This window comes from Phocoena phocoena, chromosome 8, assembly GCF_963924675.1.
Source record: "Phocoena phocoena chromosome 8, mPhoPho1.1, whole genome shotgun sequence".
NCBI lineage: Eukaryota > Metazoa > Chordata > Mammalia > Artiodactyla > Phocoenidae > Phocoena > Phocoena phocoena.
The window spans coordinates 15,041,985-15,057,778 of record NC_089226.1 but is presented as its reverse complement, the minus strand read 5'-3'; the positions used below and the strand labels follow the sequence as shown (position 1 = coordinate 15,057,778).

Below are 15,794 nucleotides of genomic sequence, written 5' to 3'. Positions count from 1 at the left end.
AAAGGCATATGCCCTGTCCCACTCCCACCCTATAGAAGGAAGGTATATGTGCTTCGACCAATCAGTAAACGAAATTTTCACCTCCGGCCATTCCTTTGTTTTCTGGTTATAAAAACTGATCAATAGCACATGTTCTGGCTCGACTCTCCCGACTACTAGGAGGTCGACCCGCTGTTCTGGCGGCGACCCTTCCCTCTAATAAATTCTATATTCTTTACATTCTGCCTTGTGTCTGGAAATTCTTTTCCAACCCCCGTTCGGACCACGACAAAAAACCTCTAAACATGAGATTTCAGGCAGGCGAGGGAAACCAAAAAAGGCTGGAAGACGTCGTCGGCACCCCTTCCAAAATATTAAGCAGGTAGAGGACTGCCTATTTTACTGTTGGTTTAGCTCAGCCCTACATCAAGGTCCTTGGCAGCTCCGAGGCTCCCACACGTGTCCTCTCACACATCCCCTGAGCACCTGAGACAATCTTCCCAACTCTGAGCAGCTGCGGATCCCAACCCTACTCTTCCGTAAAATTTGCTCTAACACCCTCACCCCACCTTCCGCACCCACAGGGACAAGGCTGTCCCTCGCCACCTGCACCTCAACAGACAAACACACACACACACACACACACACACACACACACACACACACACACACACACACCCTCCCTCTCCCTCTCCAGGCTACCCAGACCGCTTTCACCCTATTACACCGGGGGCCCCGGGAGGCGAGGAGGGTGAGAGTTGCCCAGAGCCCGGCCCCCGCCCCGGGACAGCATGCACAAGCCCTGCCCCTGCTTCCTCTCCACCTGCCTGGGCTGACCGCGCTCCGCAGCGGCTCTGGTTCCCTGACGCCGCGGCTCGGGCTCCCTGACGCCGCGGTTCGAGGGCGGGGCGTCTCGAGGCCCCGCCCCTATGACGTCAGCCTAGCGGGCGTGGCCTGGCAGGCGGTCGGAGGCTTCAGTCTCAGTCCCGCAGAGCGGCGACTGGAGGCAAGCATCCCGGCTCTGGCTTCTGCTCCCGCTCCGGAGGATGCGGCTCGACCAGGATGCTGCCGCGCCTGATAGTGCAGCTTGCGGCCCTCCTCAGCCTGCTCCTCGGCTTTCGCGCGCACGGTAAGGATCGGGGTCTAGCCCTGACCTCTCCGCGCCCGCCCCGCTCCCTCTCCTACCGGTCGTCACTCCTACATTAAAGTTCTGAGTCCCACGGAGAATCACATCTGGTCGGCCCTCTACGGAGAGGGGCACCCATTATCTCCCCACTCCCCGAATCTCCCTCATTCTGGCAAGCCTGGGTCTCAGGCTCACCCGTTGTGGACGTGGAAGAGACTGAGATTGACTAGGGGAGGGGGAAGTATGGATAGAGAAGTTAAATGACCCCCCCACCAAGTCACCGTCCACCCGCCTCCCTGTGAGTCATAAATTTACCCCTGGCTTTTTTGTTGTTCTAGTTCAAATGAAGAGACTGCTGGTCCCTCGGGGGAATTACTTTGATCTCAGTCTGACTCTACCTTCCCTTAGCTCTCCGATTAATCTATTTCTGCCCCGTGCCATGTCACCCTATCTCAGCACTTTTCCCCCACTATTACCTGTCACCCCCATCGGATCATCCCTTCTCCTTCTTTAGCCCCCAGTGCTCTCCCACTGCCACCTGCCTCCCTCCTCCCTACTGCTACTCCTTAGCTCTCCTAACCCAGCCAGAAATCCTGGAAAGTTTCTGCAATTGAAAAGAATAAATCCTGAAGGGAGAAAATGAAAGGGCCGGAGCCGGAGGGACCAGGAGCGGAGGCAGGGAGAGCAGGGACTGAAACTGCTTCTACATGACGCCAGAATACGAAGTAAAACATGCAGTCACCATTCACATGATAGAGAGCTGAGCTGGGGATGTGCACCCCAAACACCACAATGACCCACTGTGTTTTTCACTTTCCGTATACTGTTTTGAAATCGAGACACAGACTTGAGGATCAAAGACAGTATAAGAGGGCTTCCCTGGTGGCGCAGTGGTTGAGAGTCCGCCTGCCGATGCAGGGGACACGGGTTCGTGCCGCAGTCTGGGAGGGTCCCACGTGCCGCGGAGCGGGTGGGCCCGTGAGCCATGGCCACTGAGCCTGCGCGTCCGGAGCCTGTGCTCCGCAATGGGAGAGGCCACAACAGTGAGAGGCCCGCGTACCACAAAAAACAAAAAAAAACAAAAAACAAAAACTCAAAAAAAAAAAGACAGTATAAGAAAGAAAGCAAGGGACCGGGACAGATGTGCTTTCTAAGTGAGGATGACAGTCAGAAAAAAGAAGCATTATTAGAGAGATGATGAGAAGTTGGAGAACAAGGGAAGCCTGGGAGTCGCTGTCAGATGGAGAGACATTAAGGGATCGAGGAAGAGAGAAGAGGAGCTGAATGTGGGTATTGGCCTTGACGTACTTCATTGCATTCGATCGGCAAGACTCTTAAAGTAGGTGTATTTATCACATTCTTACAAATGAGAGAACAAGTTCAGGGAGGTTAAATGATTTGTCTGAGTCACACTAGCAAGTGCTAGTTTGAGGCTCTTGAAGTTAGTTTCCCATGGTAAGAGGTGCAGCTGGCTGTGAGGGGAACACAGGAGGTGGAGAGAGGCACTGGTACTTAGTATATATCACCTTGGAGCCAAGGATGCCAGCTCTTTGTGGAAACGTCCTCAGCCCAGTCTAAACCCAGGGCTGCCTGTCCTACTCAGCCTAAGGCTGCAGTAAAGCCCTCCTAGAAGTGGGGAGATGGGACAAGCACTCAGCTTGGGGTTCTGTGAAGAAAAACAGGTAGATGCCAACTAGCAGGATATCTGTGTGCCCAAAGAACTGCAGAGAGGGGGGCCTTGGGCTAGAGCCAGGGCTGGGACCAGGGTGGGGACCAGGTGTGGGGATGGAGAGCAGGCCTTGGGATGGGGCTGGAGCAGGGACAGGGATTGGGCAGAGCCAGGGACCGGCTCATCAGAGAGCTCATTGTGGGCACATCTTAGCCCTCAGCCCCTGCTTGCTTGCCTGGGATGCATCACACCCACCTTGGCTCTTCTCAACCAGCACTTCTGCTTCTGATCACCTACAGCACAGGACAGTGATTTAAGGACACTATACTAGCTCTGGGATCAGACACATCTGGATTCAAAGGCCCACTCTACCGCTTACTACCCCATTGACCTTGGGCAAGTCACTTAACCTCTCTGAACCTTCATTTCTTCTCTGGTAAAATTGGGGTAATAAATGCCTACCTTGTAGGATTACTGTGATAATTAAATGAGACAATATATGTAAAGTACTTAGCTGAGTGCTCAGCTCAAGGTAAAGCGCTCAGTAAATGGGAGCTGTTAGAATGCCTGCCACCATCACCACCATCATCTCCTCCCTGGTGGGGAGGTGGAGGGGACCTCTGCTAGCTCTGGTACTGACACTGTTCTCCCTGCGGACAGAACTGCCCAGACCTTCATCTGCATGGTTTGAAGCAGAATTTTTCTACCACGTTCTCCACTGGACTCCCATCCCGAATCAGTCTGAAAGTACCTACTATGAAGTGGAGCTCCTGCGGTAAGCAAAAGGGAGGATGGAGAAAGGAGGGAGGTGAGTGAGGGAGTGGGTGAGTCCATCCCCTTCTACCCACCCTGGCATGGGAAGATATCTGCCTTGTTACTGAAGTGACACCAGGAAGGACCCTGGCACATATCCATCAGTTGACAAGTACTGATCAAGTCTCATATGGGTGTAGGGTGCTGGAAGCTCGGGGGGAGAAAGCCAAGGTATTGCCTTTATCCTCAAGATTTTTCCATGTTATTGGAAAAACAGGAAAAGCATCCATAAGCCAGTTGGAGAACAAGGAAGGCCTAAGGACTACAGATGTAGTTGGGAGAAAGGCGGAATTGGGCTGTGTTGCAGGGAGTGGCAAGTCTTCCTGGATAAGTTGGCGTTTGAGCTACTCGTATTCCAATCTAAGGGTCTTCTAGAGCACAGAGAAATTGGTACAGAGTCCCAGAACCAAGGGAGATCCCCTTGCAACTAGATGCCTCGGACTAAAGGGAATACCCTAAGGGCTATACCGTCATGAGAGCTCTCCCCTGGCCTCTTGCTTCCCTCCTAAAGGAGTTAGGTTTGAGCACAAGTTCCTCTCCCAATGCCTACCCCACTATCTCCCCAGGTATGGAGTAGAGCCCATCTACTGGAACCCCATCCGCAGCTGTAGCCAGACCTTGGTGCTGTCCTGTGATCTCACCATGCAGACCCTGGACCTGTATCATAGCAATGGTTACCGAGCCAGAGTCCGGGCAGTGGACGGAGGCCAGCACTCAAACTGGACCTCTCCCAACACCCGCTTCTCTGTGGATGAAGGTGCTTTTCCTCCCCAGGACCTAGAACATGGCTTTCAGGGTCCTTTCCGGCTGGAAGCTCTAGTCTAGAACTTTTCTTTCCATTCCCATAGCTCGCCTCATCTGCCTGGCTTCCTGGCTGGGGATTTAGTTGCCCAAACAAGCCTGAGTCAGGACTTTGGAGAAGGTTTAGATGAAAATAGCCAAGTTATTCAAGATTTAAAAGGGAACTGGAGTTGTTTATCCTACAGAAGAGAAGTCTGGGGGTGAGTTGGGGCAGCTGAGTCACGAGGGTCAGGTTGGTGTACTTGTAGGGTTCTGGGAGGGGAAGCAAATCCATAAGCACTCAGCATAGGGCAGCAAGCTGGAGGCAGAATTTCGATCAGGTCCTCCTCCCTTTAAGAATGAATTCCTCGGGGTCAGGGTGTGAGGCTTTGAAGCAGGGAGGTGCTATTGAAGCAAAGTTGGGAGTTTCTCTCTGCAGAGAGAAGAGAAAAGAATAAGCCCCAAATGTGATGGGATTCTTTCCTTCTGCAGATTGGGACTGACTGTGCTCTATGTGTGTGGCAAGGCTGCTCTGCAGAATTCAGAATGATGCTCTTGGAGGTCATTGTCTCCCAAATGCCTGCCCACAGGCCGGTACTCCACTGGCTGCAGAAATATCACTGAAGAGTGTGTTTAAAAGAGCCATTTCCTGGGCTTCCCTGGTGGCACAGCGGTTGAGAGTCCGCCTGCTGATGCAGGGGACACGGGTTCATGCCCCGGTGTGGGAAGATCCCACATGCTGCAGAGTGGCTGTGCTCCGCAGCGGGAGAGGCCACAATAGTGAGAGGCCCACATACCGCAAAAAAATAAAAAATAACAAAAATAGACCTTTCCAGAGCCCAGCTTCCAAAATTCAGATTCACTGTGTCTTGAGTGGGTCTGGGCATCTGCGTTTTTAACATGCTCCCCAGGATATCCTTATGTTCTGCCAGGTTGAGAAACCTGTAGCCCAGGTTTTAGGGTGGGTAAAGCTTGACCCTGGAGGCCAGGTATGGATGGGGTGCCCAGGCCCTCCCCAGCCTGCAGGCCTCATGGTTTTGTCTCCCGACTCAGTGACTCTGACAGTTGCCGGCGTGAAGCTAGAGATGCACGATGGCATCATCTTTGGGGTGATCCAGCTCCCCAGGCCCAAGATGGCCCCTGCAGGTGACACATATGAAAGCATCTTCCACAACTTCCGGGAGTATGAGATTGAGGTTCGCAAGGTACCAGGACAATATAAGGTATGGGATTCCCCAAGGCCAGGCTTCCCTGTCACCTGGGCCGGAAGTGACTTCTGTACCCCTGGGGAAGTTTTCCAGCAGAGTCGAGAGAGCTTGTGGGGCAAGTGGGGGGAGCCAAGATGGCCTGAGCCCTCAAACCTGTGCTTCTGCCAGGTGGCAGGGAAGACAGTGCCCGCTAGGTGTCAGGCAGCGCAGGAGATGTTATAACTATTGCTTCCAACCCCCTTGCAGGTGGGGATTTTATTCCATGTTATAGATGGCAAAATGAAGCTCTCAGAGGCTATGAAAATGCCCAAGCACACTCCCATAAATGGGGGATCTGGAATCTGCAAAATCCATCCTCTTTCCTTTCAACCACAGTTGATTCTAGCCTCTTCTGGGATGGTCCTCAGTATCTATAAAATACTTCCTTTTTGCGTCTTTTTTTTTTTTTTAATATCTTTATTGGAGTATAATTGCTTTACAATGTTGTGTTAGTTTCTGCTGTATAACAAAGTGAATCAGCTATACGTATACATATATCCCCATATCCCCTCCCTCTTGCGTCTCCCTCCCACCCTCCCTATCCCTCCCCTCTAGGTGGTCACAAAGCACCCAGCTGATCTCCCTGTGCTATGCGGCTGCTTCCCACTAGCTATCTATTTTACATGTGGTAGTGCTTATATGTCAATGCCACTCTCTTACTTCGTCCTAGCTTACCCTTCCCCCTCCCCGTGTCCTCAAATCCCTTCTCTACGTCTGCGTCTTTATTCCTATCCTGCCCCTAGGTTCTTCATGACCATTTTTTTTTTTTTTACTTTCCATGTATATGTGTTAGCATACGGTATTTGTTTTTCTCTTTCTGACTTACTTCACTCTGTATGACAGACTCTAGGTCCATCGACCTCACTACAAATAACTCATTTCGTTTCTTTTTATGGCTGAGTAATATCCCATTGTATATACGTGCCACATCTTCTTTATCCATTCATCTGTTGATGGACACTTAGGTTGCTTCCATGTCCTGACTATTGTAAATAGAGCTGCAGTGAACATTGTGGTACATGACTCTTTTTGTTTTTTTTTTTGTTTTCTTTTTTAAACATCTTTATTGGGGTATAATTGCTTTACAATGGTGTGTTAGTTTCTGCTTTACAACAAAGTGAATCAGCTATACATATACATATGTTCCCATATGTCTTCCCTCTTGCGTCTCCCTCCCTCCCACTCTCCCCATCCCACCCTTCCAGGCTGTCACAAAGCACCGAGCTAATATCCCTGTGCCTTGCGGCTGCTTCCCCCCAGCTATCTACCTTACTACGTTTGTTAGTGTGTATATGTCCATGACTCTCTCTCGCCCTGTCAAAACTCACCCTTCCCCCTCCCCATATCCTTAAGTCCGTTCTCCAGTAGGTCTGCGTCTTTATTCCTATCTTACCCCTAGGTTTTTCATGACATTTTTTCCCCTTAAATTCCATATATATGTGTTAGCATACGGTATTTGTCTTTTTCTTTCTGACTTACTTCACTCTGTATGACAGATTCTAGGTCTATCCATCTCATTACAAATAGCTCAATTTCATTTCTTTTTAAGGCTGAGTAATATTCCATTGTGTATATGTGCCACATCTTCTTTATCCATTCATCCGATGATGGGCGCTTAGGTTGTTTCCATGTCCTGGCTATTGTAAATAGAGCTGCAATGAACATTTTGGTACATGACTCTCTTTGAATTTTGGTTTTCTCAGGGTATATGCCAAGTAGTGGGATTGCTGGGTCATATGGTAATTCTATTTGTAGTTTTTTAAGGAACCTCCATACTGTTCTCCACAGTGGCTGAACCAATTCACATTCCCACCAGCAGTGCAAGAGTGTCCCCTTTTCTCCACACCCTCTCCAGCATTTATTGTTTCTAGATTTTTTGATGATGGCCATTCTGACTGGTGTGAGATGATATCTCATTGTAGTTTTGATTTGCATTTCTCTAATGATTAATGATGTTGAGCATTCTTTCATGTGTTTGTTGGCATTCTGTATATCTTCTTTGGAGAAATGTCTATTTAGGTCTTCTGCCCATTTTTGGATGGGGTTGTTTGTTTTTTTGTTATTGAGCTGCATGAGCTGCTTGTAAATTTTGGAGATTAATCCTTTGTCAGTTGCTTCATTTGCAAATGTTTTCTCCCATTCTGAGGGTTGTCTTTTGGTCTTGGTTATGGTTTCCTTTGCTGTGCAAAAGCTTTGAAGTTTCATTAGGTCCCATTTGTTTATTTTTGTTTTTATTTCCATTACTCTAGGAGGTGGGTCAGAAAGGATCTTGCTGTGATTTATGTCATAGAGTGTTCTTCCTATGTTTTCTTCTAAGAGTTTGATAGTTTCTGGCCTTACATTTAGGTCTTTAATCCATTTTGAGCTTATTTTTGTGTATGGTGTTAGGGAGTGATCTAATCTCATACTTTTACATGTACCTGTCCAGTTTTCCCAGCACCATTTATTGAAGAGGCTGTCCTTTCTCCACTGTACATTCCTGCCTCCTTTATCAAAGATAAGGTGTCCATATGTGCGTGGGTTTATCTCTGGGCTTTCTATCCTGTTCCACTGATCTATCTTTCTGTTTTTGTGCCAGTACCATACTGTACATGACTCTTTTTGAATTATGGTTTTCTCAGGGTATATGCCCAGTAGTGGGATTGCTGGGTCATATGGTAGTTCTATTTTTAGTGTTTTAAGGAAACTCCATACTGTTCTCCATAGCGGCTGTGTCAACTTACATTCCCACCAACAGTGTAAGAGGGTTCCCTTTTCTCCACACCCTCTCCAGCATTTATTGTTTGTAGATTTTTTGATGATGGCCATTGTGACCTGTGTGAGGTGATACCTCATTGTGGTTTTGATTTGCATTTCTCTAATGATTAGTGATGTTGAGCCTCCTTTCATGTGTTTGTTGGCCATGTGTATGTCTTCTTTGGAAATGTCTGCTTAGGTCTTCTGCCCATTTCTGGATTGGGTTGTTTGTTTTTTGATATTGAGCTGCGTGAGCTGCTTGTATATTTTGGAGATTAATCCTTTGTCAGTTGCTTCATTTGCAAATATTTTCTCCCATTCTGAGGGTTGTCTTTTCGCCTTGTTTATGGCTTCCTTTGTTCATTTTCGTTTTTAATACAAACTAAATCATGGTAATCACAGAGATCTTGGGCTGCCTCGATAATGCAGGGTTTTTTATCTTAGAAAAAGACCACTAAAGGGGGTTGGCCTTCAGTGCTTTAGAGCATCTCTAAAGGCCCCTTCGGCTCTCAGCTTGCATGTGGCATGGAACAAGGATATCGTGTTTACTGCTCTGATTGTTTTCGTTTCAGTCCCATGACAAGATAAAACATGAAAACTTTAACCTCCCAGTCCCGAGAGGGGTGGGAGAGTTCTGTGTCAGGGTGAAACCATCTGTCAGCTCCCGAGTGAACAAGGAGGTCTGGTCCAAGGAGGAGTGCATCGTGCTCACCCCACAGTGTGAGTTGGTCAGGGATGCTGTCTGGGCAGAAGGGAGGCAGGAAGGGCCTCTCACGTCTGAAAAGCATTCCACTGAGGGCTGCCGATGTGGGGCACTGTGCTAGGTGCCCCCCAACTGCGACACAGCTCTCCATCCTCACACAGCTCTATGAAAGAGCTCCTATTGTCCCCATTTTAGAGATGCAGAAACTGAGGCTCAGTACCTATAAGCAACTTCCAGGGTGTGGCCACAAAGCCAGGTCTCCCAGTTCTGCGGGTGCTCCCACTGGAGCCCAGCTGCACTCCCAGGAGCCCTTCTGCAGCTCTCCTCAGCCAGCTGTGGTGGTTCCTGTTTGTTACATTCCTCTGCTGTCTTTTCTTAGAGCTGGGGGCACCAAGGGCTTCTCCGACCTTCCCCTCCTCCCCCTCAGAGGAAAGCAGAACTGAGCTGACTCCTCCCCGCCACAGCTGCAAAAGTCAGCAAATACTGTGCCAGGCTCTCAGCCCAGTGCTGGAAAGGGGAGGGAGGGAAGGGAATATGGCACGTGAAGGCTGTGGTTCTGCCCACAAGGATCTTACAGTCTGGCTGGGAAGACAGGGTGTGCCCAGAGCAGGCTGTAACTAGCTACTCAGGACAACATACGTCAAGTGCCCAGCGAATCATGCCAACTGTCAGTGCGCCGGGAGTGCCCGGTCCAGTGTGGGCAGCGTCCAGCAATGACCGGAGGGACTCCTTACTTTTCTGCAGTACATTTCAGTTTATGGCAGACACGCACAAACTCATTGTCATTTCACTCACTCTGCCTTACTGAAGCAGAGGAAGGCACCATCCGTGTGCCAGGCGGCCTTAAGAGCTTTTCAACATCCACTCACTGATATAGAAGTAGTTTCATATACAGGTCTAGGTTCAAATCTCAGCGTCGTCACTTATGACATATATGACCTTCGGCAACTTGCTTAACCCCTCTGGGTCTCAGGATGCGAACCTATAAAAATAGGGACGATAATAGTATCCACCTCCTAAGGTGGTTATAAGAATCAGGTGACATTGTACAGTAGTCCCCCCGCTTATCTGAAGGGCATACGTTCCAACACCCCCAGTGGATACCTTGAAAGCATGTATATATACTATGTTTTTTCTCTATACATACATACGTATGACAAAGTTTAGTTTATAAATTAAACAAAAATTTAAGAGAATGCCCAAATTGACAACATCACTACTCTTGCACTTTGGGGCCATTATTGAGTAAAATAAGGGTTACTTGAACAAAAGCACGGGATACCACAACAGTCCATCTGATAACTGAGGCAGCCACTAAGTGACTCACGGGTGGGATCTGCTGGACAGAGGGATGATTCATGTCCCGGGCCAGACAGAGTGGAGCAGTGTGGGATTTCATCGTGCTACTCAGAACGGCACACAATTTAACTGATGCATTGTTTATTTCTGGAAATCTTCCACTTAATGTTTTTGGACCACAGTTGAACACAGGTAACTGAAACCACGAAAAGCAAAACCACAGATAAGGGGGGACTATTATAAAGGGCTTGGTTCGTGGCAAGTGCTGTGTGCTTCACAACCATCTATGAGGTAGGCACTATTATTTTGCCCATTTCGTGGATGGTAAAACTAAGGCTCAGACAGGCTAACTAACTTGTACACAGCCTCACAGCTAGTAAGTGGTAGAGCTGGGATTTGAACCCAGGTCTGGCTGCTCCCAAAGCCTCCCTTCTTACCTGCTGTACCATCCTGCCCCACCACTATGTATGCCTTCATGTGAGTTTTGTGCAGAGAGCTGGAGGCCATGTGTCTAGTGAGGGAATCCTTCAGGGCAGAGGTTGGAGGGCCAGGCAGGGACTCCCAAGAATCCTGGCATGGCCTCCAGAGTTGTGGCCTAGAGGTAACCTGGGGGGGATGTGGGGGGGGTCACTCGGCCCCTCACCGAGAGGCTCCTGAGAGGGGCCATGGGATCCTCGGGGACTGCCCCTCCATATCCCATGGCACCAGGCTATAAACCCATCTCTCTGGGCCCACAGATTTCACCGTGACCAACCTCAGCATCTTCTTCACCTTTGTGCTGCTGCTCTGTGGAGCCCTGGCCTTCTTCCTGGCCCTCCAGCTGTATGTGCAGCGCCGGGGGAAGCTGCCCACCGTCCTGGTGAGTCTCACGGGGAGGCCACTGCCCCATCCTTCCCGGCCCCACCAGGACTCCGGGAGGCAGGGAGAACCCTCCCAGGCAGGCCGTGTACCCTCAGCCCTGACATGGGGGCGGAGGGAAGGCTTGAATGCCAAGCCCAGCACGGAGAATGTTGCCTTATAGTGGCCCAGATAAGACACAGTAATCCCAACCCGCCATGCGCCATTTTGTTACTATTTGCCAATAACTGGCCACAAACCAGCCCCTGTGCATTAGTACCTTGGAGTCAGGTAGTTATAGCCTCACTTTACAACTGAGGAAACTGAGGCATAGAGAGATTGTTACATGCAGAGGGTCCCACAGCCAGGAAGAGTCAGGGCCGGAGCCCAGCCTTTCCCATCCCTAGAGGCTGGCGATGGGTGCTCTGGAACAGGCAGACAAAGGGCTGCTGTCAGTGTGGGAGAGAGCAGAGCGGAGAGGTGATGCTGAGAGGCGAGCATCTCCGGACCTTCCCACAGCCAATCCTCTTGCTACACAGTGCTGACAAACACCGCATTTGTAGTCAGCCGGCCTCCAAAGTTCAGCTTGCCACATTGAGCAGCATTTCCAGACCACAGCCCGTCTCTGGCCTGGGATTCAGACTGGACCAAAGGTGGTCCCCACAGCTGACATTACTGTGATGGTCGAGGGCTCAGCTGTAAGGGTGGGCTCCTTCAGGGAGACCAGGGCCCAGGGAAGCTCACAGCTGGAAGGGGGACCCTCCACAAGGATCCCAGGATCTCTAGGAAAAATAAGGAGAGAGACAGAGGCCCTCTGAAATTATTTTGAGTAAGAACTCTGGGATGGGGATGGAGGGGAGAGAAGAGGGGTGGGGCTGCCTGGTGAGTGCACCAAGGAACCTGCCCTCAGGGATGGGTAACTAGACAGCAGAGTGGTAGGAAAGGACCACTGGATGGGAGAGTCTTAGTTGGACTTGGGAAAAGGCATCTAGAAAGAGAGAGGTAGCTACTGAGTTACACTTACCAAGCAAATGCAACGTGCAAAATGTTGTACGGAAGCAGCTGAGTAATGTGGCCACTGGTCCCAAGGGGCTTGATTACGTCTGGTGGGGCAGCCAACGAATCAACTATTAAGTTTAATGCAAACCAGTGAAATGGACATAGATGCAAAAATGCCAAAGGAGATGACAAGCAACCTCTGTTTTTTTTGTTCTTTCTGAACATTTGGATCACAGAATTGACTTGTCCTCATGAGTTTTTTCGTCCTCAAGATAAGTACAGCCCAGTTTCCTTCCTCTAACGATCACAGCCATTACTAACTTTATAAATAACTGAGAGAGCACAAAGCACCTTCACATGCACTTGCTTGCTCTCGTTCATTAGCTGCTTTGATCTGATCTTCAATGATTATCAAAGTAAAGCATTGTTAAACAAGTGGGGATTACAAATCAGGACAGTTGAGTACCAATTCCAGATTTATTTGTTCTTTGCTGCTGTGTGACACTGGGCAAGTCATTTAACTTCTCTGAGGTTCAGTTTTCTCCTCTAGGAAATAGAGATAATAATACTTCCTTAGAGAATTATTAGAGAGTAAAACTCAATTCACCAAGTGTTTATTGAGTGCTTTCTCTGTACCAGGCACTGTTCTAAGTATTTTACATGCATGAACCACAACTTGAGAAGGCAGTACTGTCATTACTTCCATTTTGCATAGGAGGAACTAAAGCACAGAGAGGATAAATGATTTGGCCAAGGTGACACAGCTGATAAGAGGCAGACCTGGGATTTGAACCCGTGAAGTCTGGCTCCAGAATACACATCCTTAGTCACCAAGCCACACGATATCAATAGGGATCCAACCAATAAGAGTTGCATTAGAGTCATCACGTACAAAAGGAACAAGGGCAGATGTGCAACAGTGAGTCAGTAAGTCAGTCAACAAACCTTTGGAGTGCCTACTATGTGCCAGCTCAGTTCAAGCTCTGGGAACAGAGTGGCCCATAAGAACAGACGACTCCTGCCCTCAAGGAGTTTCTGTTCTGTTGGGGTTGGGGACTGTGTGTGTGTGTGTGTGTGTGTGTGTGTGTGTGTGTGTGTGTGCATGTGGGGGCACAGAAAACAAAAAAATAACTCCAGGAACTAAGTGCTAGGAAAAAATAAACTGGGTTAATGGGAAGAGAATGTCTGGAGCACTGCTTTAGCAAGGGTGATTGGGAAAGTCTCTCTGAGGAGATGACATCTGAATTGAGACCTGAACGATAAGGAGGATACAGCCATACAAAGTGCTAGGAGAAGAGTATTCCAACCAGGAGTAGCCTGTGCAAAGGCCCTGAGACAGCACTGTCCAGAGCAAAAGGAACACCAGTGCGGCTGGGGCACAAGAGCAAGGGGGAGAGAGGTTAAGTGACTTCCCTGGGCCTCTGGGCAATTAATGGGGAGCGAGGCCCCCTCAGCTGCTAGCTCTGTTTGTTTCACTGCCCCACGCTGCAGCGAGGCTGTGTTTATGTGAGTCACTCAGGGAGTGAAGAAATTAACTCGGTGTCTCACATCCAGCGTTATAAGAGCTGAAATGAATAACATAGGACAGGATAGGACAGGACAATACAATAGATCACAGTGCACAGGTAGTAACGATAAGTATTATTTTGTGAAATTGGTTTCCATCATATATGAGTTATATATTTATGGGCTATTTATATACAGGTTATTGTGTAACGTATTTCTTACTTGGGGTCATAGTGAAAAAAAGTCTGAAACACATTTCTAGATCTCAGCGGGTCCAGCCTGCTTTCGGGTTTGAAAAGCACTGCTGATGGAGCCTCCTGAGAATGTTCACCTTTCCCTGCAGCCTCCCATTCTGCCTGTCATTCTGTCTGAACTCCGAGAATACAGGCTTCTTAGGTACCTGGCCTGAGTCAAACTGAGAATTGCATGAGGAGGAAAACTCAATTCTGAACCAAAACCGAAAGGACAAGTGGCAGTGTACTCCAGGCTCTGCAGGACCCCTCTGTTGGAGCAGTACCTCCTGAACCCCTGGCCTCCCCTGGCCACACTGGGGCGGGTTCCTGCGGGTGACCCTCCCACCCCTCACTCTACCCTCTCCTCCCCAGGTCTTCAAGAAGCCCAGTCCCTTCAGCCTCATCAGCCAGCTTTCCTGCCCAGAGACCCAAGACACCATTCATCCCCTCGATGAGCAGGCCTTCCCCAAGGTGTCCCCAGAGCTGAGGAACTCGGAGCTGCACGGCAGCACGGACAGTGGCTTCAGCAGTGCCAAGCCATCCCTGCAGACTGACGAGCCCCAGTTCCACCTCCCTGCCCCCCACCCCCAGGCTGGGGGTACTTTGGGAAAGGGGGCGCCCCGGTTGCCAGAGGACAGCTGCAGTAGCGGCGGCAGCAAAAGTACAGACAGTGGGATCTGCTTGCAGGAGCCCAGCCTGAGTCCTGGCACGGAGCCCAGCTGGGAGCCGCAGGCGGGGAGCGACAGCCAGGACCAGCTTGACAGTGGCATTGGCCTGGTCCAGAACCCTGAGGGGCGGCCTGAGGATGTTCAGGGTGGCTCAGCTTTGGGCCATGTGAGTCCCCTGGGACCGGAGGTGGCTGCGGGAGAAGACCCAGCTGCAGGGGCCTTCCAGGGCTACCTGAAGCAGACCCGGTGCCCGGAGGAGAGGGCAGCCGAGGCAGGCGGCCTGGAAGAAGAGTCCTCCTCAACAGATGGCCTTGGCCCCAAATTCAGGACATGCGTGGATGCTGAGGCGGACTGGCCTCTACCAGCCCTGGCCAAGGGCTATTTGAAACAGGACCCCCCAGAAATGACTCCCACTCCCTCAGGGGCCCCAGCTGGACAGTGGAACCCACCAACTGAGGATTGGTCACTCCTGGGCTTGACCCGCTGTGGTGACCTTGGAGCATCTGACTGGAGCTTTGCCCATGACCTTGCCCCTCTGGACTGTGTGGCAGCCCCAGGCGGTCTCCTGGGCAGCTTTGACTCAGACCTGGTCGCCCTGCCACTGATCTCCAGCCTGCACTCAAGTGAGTGACTCAGGCTAGAGGGCTGCTTTTGGTTTCCGCTGCATCCTGCCTGGACCCAGAGGGGCCCCAGGGGATGAAAGTGAAGAACGAGGCCAGTCTGGGCACTTTTCTGCAAGCGTAGTGAGGCCAGCGCCAGGCCTGGTAAGAGTCCAGGGCAGGAGGACACTAAACTAGCACAGGGTACATATGTGGCATTGGCCTCCTCCGCAGACGGGGCCCTGCAGACTCTGGCGGAACTGAGAAGGGCAGGGCAGAGATCTCCACCTCCCTGGGACGCTTCCCATATTGTAAAGGACTGCTTGCTCAGGGGAATCATGGGGCCTTTTGGAGTTGTGGTGAGGCCACCAGGCTGAAGTCAGCTCAGAGAGCCAGGCCGCCCTGCTGAGGCCAGCCATGTGTCAGGGCCTCCAGCAGGATAGAGGGCTGAGAGGATGGAAGCTTCAGGGCCTCGCTGCAGGGGCCATTTCTAGGAGGTAAAAGAGGGAGCAGGCGTCAAAGGGAGCTGAGATGCAGAAGGGGGCTTCTGGCTCAGAATCCAGTGCTCTGGGGATGGCTTGTGTCCATCTGCAGACAGCA

The 15,794-nt window shown here is 50.4% G+C and overlaps 1 protein-coding gene across 2 annotated transcripts; it reads left to right on the top strand.

Annotated features, from left to right (window-relative positions):
• The first annotated feature begins 1,041 nt into the window (after nt 1–1,041).
• IL10RA (interleukin 10 receptor subunit alpha) lies at nt 1,042–15,332 on the top strand. Of its 2 annotated transcripts, XM_065882624.1 has the most exons (8): nt 1,042–1,108; nt 2,608–2,613; nt 3,435–3,549; nt 4,154–4,344; nt 5,421–5,590; nt 8,923–9,070; nt 11,090–11,211; nt 14,300–15,226. In XM_065882624.1, exons 1-8 carry the CDS (start codon nt 1,042–1,044, stop codon nt 15,224–15,226), a joined length of 1,746 nt encoding a protein of 581 aa, XP_065738696.1. The 2 variants fall into 2 exon arrangements, with proteins under 2 accessions (XP_065738696.1, XP_065738695.1); XM_065882623.1 differs by lacking the exon at nt 2,608–2,613 and having other exon boundaries at nt 1,042–1,120; nt 14,300–15,332.
• Nucleotides 15,333–15,794: the final 462 nt, after the last annotated feature.

Excerpts from the sequence above, each read along its gene's own strand:
- IL10RA (XM_065882623.1), top strand. The coding sequence starts at position 1,042 with ATGCTGCCGCGCCTGATAGTGCAGCTTGCGGCCCTCCTCAGCCTGCTC. Across the intron at positions 1,121-3,434 it reads CGCGCACGGTAAGGATCGGG|AACTGCCCAGACCTTCATCT; the intron begins GTCTAGCCCTGA and ends CCCTGCGGACAG. Across the intron at positions 4,345-5,420 it reads CCGCTTCTCTGTGGATGAAG|TGACTCTGACAGTTGCCGGC; the intron begins GTGCTTTTCCTC and ends CTCCCGACTCAG.